We start from the raw sequence: 12,287 nt of genomic DNA, 5'->3' as shown, positions 1-12,287 counted from the left end.
GCAGAAGGTTTAGCAGCCTGTAGTTGTTTAAGTTTTGCATTTTGATTGTTTCTTTGTTTCCGAGAATTCTTCACTTCCAAGTCGCTTCTTAATTAATTAGTTATTGGAGTAATGACCCCAAATCTGTTTTCCTTCTCATTAGGAAATATTTCCTCTTTTACTAGAAAACTTCTCTGAAATATTTCCACAATTACATGTTTCACTGAACCCCCCCCCCCCCCCCCACCCCAAAAATAAATAAATAAAATGAAATAAATAAAAAAAGATGGATTTATATTTATGATTTTAAAATCATAAAAGCTCAATATTGGAAAAGGAAACCCATTTTTTAGTTGTTGTTTTTTTTTTCACAAAAAGAAGAATGATGCACTCTTAAAATTCTTCTTTTTCACTTTAAAACATAAAAAAATACATTTTCACAAAGTACCTTTAATATTAGTCCACTTTCACAGGCAGTGACCATCATTGTCCACACCCTCTCTCTTTGTGCAAGTTGCTCTCACTCACTCTCTCCCTCTTTACCACACAGCACCCTACCCACCTCTCTCTCTCTCCCTCCCTCTCTCCCTCTCTCTCTCGCTCTCTCAGTGGAGACAGTGTTGTTGTTTGTTGTTTTAAGCCCCGGTTTGGTCCCACCACTCTCAGGAGAGAAGAGAAGAGAGAGCAGAAGTCTTTTATGGCCCGCTGACTGGGACTACATGGGACAGCCCACTCCAGGGAGCATCTGATGGGATTATAACACTCTTTCCAGCTTTTTTCTTTCTTCCTCCTGCTCAGAATAACTCTGCTCATTCCACTTTCACAGAGGCAAAACTGTGTTGAGGTTGTCGGACCTGACTTTTAAAGATAAAGAATACCTGGAGGTTGTTGGTGAGGAATTCGGCTTTGACAGTTAGAAGCTCACTTGGACGAATTCAAGCTTGGTGTTTCCTATTTAGGAGTATGAAAGAGAGAGAGAAAAAAATACAAGGGAAGCTTTTATCTTGGCACATCTGTGGTGAGCCGAAAGGAGAACCAGTGAGGAATTAGTCCCAGATGAGCACTGACAGCTGACACCATCCTCAGTTTCATTAGATTTGTTTCGGCCCCATACTTTCACATACAGTGAGGCGATATGCTAACTCGCTGTGCGATAGGTCTTTAACAGCCAAGACTCTTTGCCTTTTTAGGCTGTTCACGTGCACACACTCTGAGTTGAACCTTTCTGATTTTCCTTCCAAACAAATGGACATATCCGTACAGCTGGGACCCAAACCAGAACAGCCAGTCAGTTTTTTCTTTCTTATGCACTTTGGTTCATGGATTTTGCACTGAGGTGGAAGTGAATCATTTCTAACAATTAGGTTTTATGTGATAAACGCAGACTCAACAGGCCTGGCTTATTGTTGCTCTCACTCCCATTCTTGCTCCTGTCAGGTGCAGCTGATGAGTTTTGCTGTTTTGCATGTTGCAGTTGTTTTGCATTCGTCCTTCTTGGATCTGTTTTTCCTGCTCGTCCCGTCAAGGGAACCTGCCTCCCGATGCCATAACTTGTGACGGCAGTCGACATAAAGGAATTTGTGCAGACTCTCTTTCTGATTCCGGACAGTATGGGGGCTTTGCTCGAACGGCAGAAGTTATTTTTCTTTATTGACGCAGAAGCTGGTGCTTTGACGATTCTCTAAACTCAGCCAAACTTTCTTTTGAACCCGCCAATAAAATGATGAACAAGGATTCTCGCTTTTCAAGGAAGATGCACAGCAACTTCTCCACCCGCAGGCACTCATGCATTGGGTATGTATCCAGTTGAGCGTCAGGGGTACTGTGATTGCGATGATCTTTAGTGATGGGCAGTGAAGGCAACACGAGTTTGCAGACATTCAGGAAATATTGGAAGCTGGCTTGTTTCTGGCTGTATATAAATATAAAACACAAGCTGATGGGTAACAATTAGACACCTCGTCTCTGTCATCGCATCATATCGATTTGATCATCTGCTCATTCTTTGTTGTGTATTTTTTTCCAGTAGTTGCCATAGTTCATGCTTTAAGGTAAAATGTATTTGACTCAGTGCATGTAATGCTGAATCTGCACCTGTGTGCTGTTTAAAACTCTGGATTAACTTAAATCCAGTCTAATGCCCGTTAAAACTAACGCAAGTGGTTGTGTGTGTGCCAGAGCCAGGGGCTGTTGCTGTTGGGGTGCAGGCCTCGGGTGGCATGCTGGATCAATGTCTATGTTCTCTGACGTCTCTCTTTGTCGGGGGACTCAAGCCAAGCTGTGCTGTCTGCGTTAGGCACGGTATCATCATCATGTGGTGCAGGACTTTTATGTTTTATAAGAGCAATGTCCATACGAGTGGCAGATGTGGGAGACAACATCTGTGTTTTTATGTAGTCCTTTAAATAATCTGTCAAATCTTACAGAACAATCGTGATAACTTACTGGGGAGACTGATGACGCGAACACCGGGCGTAATTGGAGATGTGCGTAATCAGGAAAAATGTCAGATCTACTAAATCTGTGAAAAAGACCACGGAGGACACTTTGTTTCAATTTACAGACATAAAAAAACCAAAGAAAACAAAACAGAGATTTTAAATCGTTAAAGTAAGAACTTTGATGCACACCGTGGGGAACCTGGGGACCTAAATGACTCCAGATGTAGTGGGGAGGGTTAATCTTCTTACTAAAAACACCCATTTTGGAGCTGTTGTGGACTCTTTTTTTTTTTTTTTTTTTTACAGTGCAGTATGCATTGCAGCAAACTTTTCTGAACTCTGGGCATAAGGCATGTGCCTCACGAGTGTCATCCGAACTCCTCCAGCTGTGAGCCTGTTTGGATCATATGAGGAGATCAAAGCAGGAGATTTAAGACCACAGCCAGAAATACAGAAGCACAGAAGGGAACAGAACAAGCCTCTATTCTCTTATTACCTGATTTGTACATTGAACTTTCTGATTGAAAAAAAAAAGAAACCCTGAAAGCATTTCGGAAGTTTCTCTTTTTAAGCACAAGTAAAGACGGCGACAACTTTATTTATTGTGCGATAATGAGAAGAAGCCATTGCGACAGGAGTAATAGTTCTGAAATTAATTTAGATAGATATTTGAAATCTTTAGGAAAAATAATATCTCTGCCCTCTTGCCCCACACACACACACGCACACACACACACGCACGCACGCACACGCACACACACACAAACACAGACAAAGGAGTCTGTGTTATCCAAATGTGACCATCACAATAATGACACTCTCATCGTCTTTTGTACTGACAGTACCAGGACACTATTCATCTTCCCCCCCTCCACTTCACTCCTTATAACTTTCTCCACAACACACAACACATTTTTATGGCTTCTCTGGTCGTGTGTTGCATAAAAAAACCCTCATCATGTTGCTGCATTAAGCGAACATAGCCGGAGACGAGAGCTCTCAGACGGTATCATGAGAAGATAGTTTGAGGAGACGCCATTAATGTGAAGCAGGGAGTGATGGGGAGAGACATGGTGAGGTGAAAGTAAGAGATACAGCAGCAATGGCTGACCGAGTGGAAAAAGAAATAATCTAAAGAAATGGGGGGAAAGAAGAGAGGGTGGTGAAGGAGCGATAGGGTGCTTGGGTGGAGATAGGGCGGCTTTTAGCACAGATAACGAGTGCAGTAGTAGACTAAGAGAGACAGCAGGCTCCCAGGCTGAAAACACAATATAACGATACTCTGTAGACATGCTTAGAAATGTTGGAAAGAATAAAAAGGAAAACAAAAAGTGCCATGTAAGGTCACTCAACCAAAGGTTAACAGTGTCAATGTCAGAGGTCCCAATATAGCTGCTCGTCCCCCCTCCACAACAAACACACGCCCAGATTAGTCAATAGGGCCTGTGTGAAGCTGCTCTGTGCGTCACTGCTGTACTCCATATTTTCAGCATGACTGATTTCCCCAATCGCCTCCAGAGCCTCATCGATTCCCGAGCAGCGGCCTGGGACAGCACTAACGCTGCCGAAACTCAGCACCAGCTGCTCTACTGTATTCAGAGTGCGAGAGGACGTAACAGGCCTTTCTTTTATCCAAACTTCAGAGAGGATCATTCGGCAAACAAAAAAAACCCCAAATAAATAAATAAAACAACTTACATGATTGTTTTCCAAGAGAAAGTTTAGATAATTACTGATGAATATTGGCATTTCTTAAAAAACCCCACAAACTTTTTTTCCCAACACAATCTGTGTGTCGACAATACCAGGCCGAATGGTTTGCTACCACTAGAGGGGGAAACCGACTAAGTTATACCGAGACGTGCTGCAGAACGAGCGAGAGTTCAGTGAACGATTGGGAGCTGTGTGCATTTGATGGATTATAAATGTGTTTATAGGCTTTTTTAGTTCCACTAAACAGACTCCATGTTGTGATTGTGTAGTGATGCTGTATTCGCTACATTAGATTACGCATTGCTCTATGTGACAAGCTTTTTGTCTTTCAAATTCACAATTTTACTAATTTTACTACTTTTATTTCTGAATCTCTAAATGAGTCGTTACACATCGAGGGCCATCGCTTTCATTCTTATTCAGTTTGAAGGTTTTAAGAGTCTAAAACACTGCCAGACAAAAAAAAAACAAAACTGATCCTCACACTTCACTTTTTACTAAATGGCTGCTTTCCAAACAAAGGTCAACTCTAACAGTGTAGTTACAGGATGATCGGCTGCATTTTTAGTTTCTAAAAAAAAAGTACATTTATTGTTCAGTGAGGTATTAATTTACTGTATGTATAACTATTTTTTTTCACAAACCTTACTGCAACAATTGTACCCACTACAAACATGGACGTATTTATTGAATATGCGAGGGTCACATAGTCGGCCAGAGCGATGACACTATCCTTTCTGTCTGTTCAAAGAAGTTTAGCTACACATTTAACCCTTGAAATGTGATGTTATTATTATTAAGAAAAAGAAGTGCATTTCCAACAATATGTTTCAGTCTTTCCACGTCACATATAAATGCTGCTGTAGGAAATGAAAGAAATGTGTCAGCACGACTGTTTGGACTTAAACTGTAGGAAATAGATATGTAACTGCAGGAAATAGATATGTAAAGTTACAGGAGAGAGTTCTGGTAACTCATTGGTTGACTGACTTGTAATTAGAAAACTAAGAAAAGGTCTGTATCAGCAGAAAATGCTATAAAACGTGTGAAAATACAGTAAAAGTCCGCATGTTTAAGCCCTCGTTTACATTTCCTAAAGCCATGGAGTGGGCCAGATTTGAGTCTTTAATAGGCCAATTTTAATCCCCAGGGCTTAAGTTTGCCATCCCTCTCTTAGGGCGTATGCAAAGTCCCTTTTTTCTTATTTATTTATTTGTTTTTTGGCAGAAATAAGATTATTTTTTTCATACATTTTCCTATGTTTTTTATTCCATAATCACATCCTTGGTAAAGCAGTATTCACCTGAGTGTGCACACAAGCCCATGTGCTTATTAATGTGAGTTTTGTGTGTATGCATTTGTGGGTTTTTCATATGTGTGCGTGTCTTTGTTTGCACAAGTTTGCCATCCACCCAATCCTCAAATAAAATGAGCCTCAAAAGCAAGCCGTCGTGCTAGCAGATGGCAGCCTAATGAATCATGAGGTGACACACTAGCCTTTACTACAGTACACGGTGTAGCATGACGTTGACATCACAGAGACGCCGAAAGTTAAATATAGGCCACAAGCAACAGCCAAAGCCTGACACCTGGTGCTGCTTCTTTGTTACATGCTCAATATTTTTGATGACATTTAGCCTGTGAAGAAATAAGTTGAACTGCCTGTTTTTTGGGGAGGGGTTTTGTGTTTTTTGTGGGGAGGGGGTGGTGTCAGTTTTGCAGTTCAGGTAGCTGTGAAGATGCGTAATTGATACGTATTCAGCAGCATGTAACTCCTTTAAAGGAAGCAGTTAGTTTTGTGAATATTCCTTCCTGGTGATCCTGTTACATGCCGTGTGTGTGTGTGTTTGTGTGCAGCTGCTTTAATAACACTGCTAAACTTTGCTGTGCCAATCTCAGTCAACACATTTAATTTACGACAAAAAAAGTGTATAAAAGCTTTATTTAGAACATTTGACATGAAGTCTGGGTGTGAAGGTGTGTTCACACCCAGATGTTCTGCACCGGCAAATTTAGGAGGACAGCATGTGACGTCTAACATCTGTGTGATGCGATCAGTGCAGTTTACTTACAGAGCATTTCCTTGCTTCTACAGCGCAAGATATAGAAGAACAAACTGTTTGCAACCATCGTGGCATCTGTTTTAATTTTGTTGGAATGAGATCATGATAAGCATTGAGCAATGAGAGGGCATTACTTAATTGCTTTTAACTCTTTTTTTGGAAACAGTGTGGCTTCCACACATACCCACATTTTCAATTTGAAGGTCATTTTTCACTTGATTGAAGCTTCTATCGTCTATTTGGACTAGATGTTATGCAGGTGTGTAGATCTGTCATCTCTGGATGACAGAGGCAAATAAAATGTACATTTTTTGGAGAACTGTGTCCTACATATTCTGCAATTTAAATATGTCCTTTTTTGCATTTTTTAAAATAAATATTTTGGGTTTTTTTGCATTCATTTAAACATCTGGTTAGTTTTAGCTACTTTTACAAATCAGAGACGGTGTGTTCGCTGACAGTCGGCTACTTTGACACACAGTACTCCTCGATGACTTCAAAACAGCTCGTTATTCAAGAATGTTAACCATTCGTTCGTGCGTCCAACACATGATGTCATGAGGCTTGCTTTGCAAATAGTGGACTATTAAATCCACCACTGAAAGTTCAGCCAGAATCTACCATTTTGTGAGTTCCAAAAGTGACCTTGTAACATCGATTCGGCCTTGGCACCCAAGCGCTTCGGAGCTCGACTCTCTTAAGTGGGGAAGTGAAGACACTGAGCAGAACCAAACATTTAATGTCTGTCTTTCTTCAGACATCAAGTCTCTTCCACCACCAATGACGCAGATTCATGAAACACTCTGAAATCCTCTGGTATGCTGCCAACCAGCAAGTGTGTGTGTGTGTGTGTGTCTGTGTGTTCATGTCCACTCTAGATTACAAAGAACAATGCTCTTGCACCGTGTTGTATAAGCACTTTCAATTCTTCTAACTGCACATGAAAACAATTTTCCTGTCATGAAAACGTGTCAGAAAGTGCAGAGCCTGTAAAGTTTAATTCATAGCACAGTCTCATCCCGCTTGCATCAGGACACTGTTCATCCCACAGGGGATCGAGTCTTCCCTTTCATAAGCCTGGTTTGGACGCTAGTACAATATTTGTAGTGTATAAATTCACAAAGGATATTTGTGAATACAAGCAGGAAACTAGACTTAGATTTGGTGACTCCTTCATCAAATAAGGATGGATCTGATTCTAATACTCTTCCACAGTCGTTCCTGCTCACGGCTAAATTTGAATTCACCGTAGTCGGTGTGATTGGATTTATAAGCTGTGACCGTTCCTAGTTCAGTCTCGCCGCAGCTGTAATGCAAAGCAGTATTGTATGTCTGTTCAGATTGCGGTTACGATTGGTCCTTTTTGTGTGCACCTCTTCAGATTTCCTTAAATGGAAGTTTTTCTTGACTACCGCAGACACAGAACCTTTGTATTATAGTAAAGGGTCATATCAAATACTTTGACTGAGCAAACACTGCAGTTGTAATTTGTCTGTGCTGTGTGTGTGTCTCAACCAATGGAAATATAAAGTTGTAATATAAAACCAAGGCGTGTGGAAAAAAAAAAAAATGAAACGACCTTTCTGCATTTAGGGTAATAAGATTTTCATATGTATGTAGCAGAGCAGTGGTCCTGTGATGTGTTTTAAACCCTCTGGCCTCTGAAAGGAGCCTGGTTCATATTAAAGGAAACTATTGAGTCTATATTGTGATATTTTTATTTCCTTGCATTTTCTTTTCCATTCTCACCTATTGTCTCCGTGCTAACGGTTGTGAATTCCATGATGATGAAGTGATGCTATTGATTGATTTGCCAATTTAATTGAAGCATATCATAGCGCAGAATGAAGCACAACGCCATTTATGGGCATGTGTTTTGTGTAGCTTGACAGTATGTCGTCATGCCTCGGGTCATTCTATGTCTGTTGGGCTTTTCGCTCGTTCTGGTTGTAACTATGAGTTATAGGCACACAAACACATTTCTGATTTCTAGCTAGCAGCAGGTGGTTTTGCAAAGATTCAAGTAGCTTGAAGATGTTATCAGCAATGTCTGTTATCACACTTTTTAATAGCTCCTGTTGGCTTGTTTTAAATTTAAATATTGACAAAAAAAAGATTGACATAATTTCATTAACATGAATTCATCCTAATCTTAAAATAGCTTCTTTTGGTCATTTAGCTTACGTGCTTTCATTGAACTTAACAATGCAGTGCTGTCTCGTGCAACACCGACCGTGGTTATTCAACTTTAAAATTTCATAAACAGAATGAGCAGGTGACCAATAGTGTAAACTAACCTCTTCTAAGGCTGGGGGCTACACAGTGGGGAAATGTGGGGAAATGTTACACAGGTGCATATGCAACAAGCATATACATGGTGTGCAGCATTGTGAAAAGGGATTTTCTGAATGTCTTGACACAATGCCACAACCTTGCAGGAGTGGATAGCCCAGAAAATTCAGGTCAGATTGTGTAATCCTCAGAGAACCTTAAAAAAATGACAACTTTAGCCTACATTTCAGGCTCTTCAGTTAGCATGTTACATGTTAAAGTTCATGACAGCATGATTAGAAAAACACAGAACAAGTGTGCCTTGTTTGGAAAAGCTACCAGGAGAAAGTTAGCATATTTGTGCAAACTACAAGACTTCTGTAACAATGTCCTTTGGACAGATTAAGCCATAATGCACAATGTAGTATTTGGCAAAAACTAAACACAGCATATCAGCACAAACATACCAACTGTCAGGCACGGTGGTGGAGGGGTGATGATTTGGGCTCATTTTGCAGACCTGGGCACTTTGCAATCACTGAGGCAACCATGAATTCCTCGATATAAGTATTCTAGACTCAAATGTGATGCCATCTCTCTGTGAGCTCAAGCTTAGCTGAATTGGGTTCCACAACAGGACAATAATCCAGAGCACAAGTGGTAAATCTACAACAGAATGACTTAAAGAGAAAAGAGTTGAGATGGACCTCAACTGGATTAAAATGCTGTGGTGGGATCTTAAGTGAGCTGTGCAAACCTCCATGAACTGAAACAGCAAAGAAAAGTGGGTCAAATTATTGGTGTGGAGGAATTTGATGAAGTCATATAGAAAGCAGTTACCTCAAATTATTGCAGATAAATGTGACGCTGAATCATGGGGTGTACTAAGTTTTTAAAAGGAGTGCATAGATTCCTGTGAAGACTTCCTTTTTCACATGAGTGCTGCAAACAGTACAGTTTAATAGTATTAATACTACAAGCATATAGTTAATGATGAGCTCCTTGGTTTACAAATAACATGGATATGCTAAGAACTGCAGTTTGTGTTAGAGCAGATTAGAGGCTGATCGATTTATCAGCGGAACGACGTTATCAGCAAATATTCTCTATTTGTTTATCTATTTTTTTTATTTATTATGGCTCATAAATGCAAATGTGATGATTTATGGTATGACGATAACGTCTTACGAGTGTTCATATTCTATAGTTTGTCCACCAGAGGGCACTCTGCAAAATTCCCTGCTGGCACCAACCTGCTGATCCAAGCAGAGCCGGCAGAACATAAATGAGTAAATGAAAAAGTACACAAAACAACTCTGCTTTTGTTTTTTATGTCTGAAAAAACAGAAAATATCAGCGGATATATTGAAATATCAGATATTTAAATCACCAAATATCTGAATTGGTCCTAAATATCTTGTATCTGTTAGGCAGAGCAGATACACATGTTGTCCATGAATTGCTTCTACTTCTTTGCTTGCAGTTTTAGTTAGTTTAAAAAAATATATACTTATTAAAAAAACACCACAGTTCATATCTTTAGGCTGCAATGTCCTATAGTCCAACTTTAGCACCTGGTCAGTGGATACTATTACAATTAAAACTGATATTCAGTACCAAATGCTCTCTAAATTGTAACAAGGAATTATCAAATTATTAAAAATTTTACAAAGGTGTTTGTCCTCAGTGAAAAACAACCACATTTAATCTGTCTGTCTGTAAAATAGCTGCCTCGTGTCTCATTTTGCTGATTTCTTGTTAAATATTCTTCTATGAAAGATTTCGTTTGGAGACAGAAAGTTAACCTAAGCTAAGGTTTCATATTTACTTTTCACATTTATGCTCTTCAAATACACAATCTGTTTAGGTCATGGGTGACCTTGCGTGTGCCTAAGCCTGTGCATGAGTACATATTGTGTGTGTGTGTGTGTGTGTGTGTGTGTGTGTGTGTGCTTGTGTGTGTGTTCTTCGTTCTCAGCAGTCTGTGTCCCAAGAGCTACTTATTGTAATACCGTATCACACTCATCCTGCCATCAATCTCTTTACCTAACACATACATGGCCTCCCCAACACACACACACACACACTGTGCCCAACGAGAGAGTGCGATCCTGCAGTGGTATTAAGATTGTGTAAGAGAGAGAGCAGGAAGGGGTTAAAATGTCTATAACATTTAGGGAAGGCAGGGACTGTGCTGGCTCTTCTCCCGCCCCTTTTCTCAGCTCTGACCTCACTCTGAAACTTGCTCCCCTTTAAGTCTAATGCATACACACACACACACACACACACACCTAGAGACACTTGTTGAGTCACATGCCTGCATACACACTTGTTCAGCAGTGCACACGCTCACCAACACACACATTTACACAACCAGCTTGTACAGCTCTGTGCACATTCTGTGGCACGTCTGAACAAAAAGTACACACACACACACACACGCAGATGACAGGACTACTGTGACAGACTGGAGCAGGAGAGCAAGTTTGTCCAGGGAAAGGAAATAAGTCTGTTTGTTCGGTGATTAAAGGTGTAGCAGCCAAAGAGGGTAGGAGAAAGCACAGGGAGAGAAACAGAAGACGAGTGTGTGAGAGAGAGAGCAGACAGACAGAAAGGGAGAGGGGGAAGAGGGCAACAGTGTTGCGTTACATTTAGACCCAGAGCAAAGACAAGATGTACATGGGGGACCGATTAATGGAGCTCTGCTGAGAGTGATGAAAAGCTTTTTCTACAGCCTGCAAGGCAGACAGACGTGCAGCTGGGAGAGTGCAGCCTGGAGGAATTCAGGTGATCAGGACAGATTACACTCAAAAATTTATACGTATCATCCCAGAGAAAGCAAATCTTCACCAGAATACAGGAGCGACAGCTTCGCCCGGGGCGGCAGATTCCATCGTGCCATTCATCCTGGCACTCCTCTGGAGCCGCTGGTCATAGTGCTGGTGTCCACTCCTGCCAGAGGTAATGCCACCTCCCGGGAAGCCGTGGAGAGCTGGACAGCCTGATCGAGCGAGACAGACGAGGAAGCGGGACGGACTTTACAGAGATGAGAGCGGCCACAAGCTGAGGAGAACCAAGAGAGGGAGACAAGCGGAGTCGCCAAGAAGAGGAGGGTGAGGACGAGTTACAGAGAGTAGGCTAAAGAAAAGATGAGTGTGCCAACGAACTGTGGGTTCTTTTACTCTGTGGAACGGAGTATCACAGTGCGGAGTGGGAACATATGGGGATCACCGTGTGCTGTCAACAGGCCTATTGACATCATGCAGAAACGCAGGCGGTAATTAAGAGCTATGTTATTTACTCTCGGTGCTTTTGTCTTCCTTTTTTTTCATGTCTTCTTTCATCTCTTAAACACACAGACATACACAGCAAACGTGTCATTATGCAGATGTGCATGAAGTTGTGGAGCATGGGTCTACTGGTAAAACTGGCTTTTATTGAAACCAAAGTTTATTTCCAAGTACCTAAAACACTGCATCGCTCGTAGGGTATCACTGTCTATCTTTTTTCTTTTAGATCCTTATAGTTCAAACAGGAACATACAGGAGTGACTCTAATGGGATTAAAAAAACAAACCTCTTTTTTTGTACTGTATATCTGAATATGGAAGTGTTTAGACTTCAAACTATTTTTATCAGCTGCAATATTCACAAAAACATTTTTTCTTTATCAGTTGTTTTGGTCCAAATCAGCATTTCCTTAAATATATATATTGTTTTAATCACATTTGCTCTTCAGCCCCTTTCAGGCACTGTTCCAGATGAGAACAGTGCCCGCTGTCGTGTCTTTTTTTTCATTATGAAGACATCTTGCAACTTTC

At 40.8% G+C, this 12,287-nt stretch overlaps 1 protein-coding gene across 7 annotated transcripts in view; it reads left to right on the top strand.

The window, feature by feature from the left end:
- The window catches only part of pde4ca (phosphodiesterase 4C, cAMP-specific a), a 51,707-nt gene that overhangs the window by 13,853 nt on the left and 25,567 nt on the right, over window positions 1–12,287 (top strand). Inside the window, exon 1 of one of the 7 annotated variants that reach the window (XM_040022079.1) lies at window positions 386–1,773. The exons of 4 other annotated variants lie outside the window; for them this stretch is intronic. In XM_040022079.1, coding sequence (XP_039878013.1) covers window positions 1,700–1,773 — 74 coding nt within the window. In that variant the 5' untranslated portion in view covers window positions 386–1,699. Of the gene's footprint in view, window positions 1–385; window positions 1,774–10,755; window positions 11,745–12,287 lie in introns of those variants that run through there. 2 more of the 7 variants (XM_040022077.1, XM_040022078.1) reach the window with 2 other exon arrangements.

Source organism: Simochromis diagramma, unplaced genomic scaffold, assembly GCF_900408965.1.
Source record: "Simochromis diagramma unplaced genomic scaffold, fSimDia1.1 OVJJ01000205.1, whole genome shotgun sequence".
Lineage (NCBI taxonomy): Eukaryota > Metazoa > Chordata > Actinopteri > Cichliformes > Cichlidae > Simochromis > Simochromis diagramma.
This window is presented reverse-complemented; position numbering and strand designations above follow the sequence as displayed.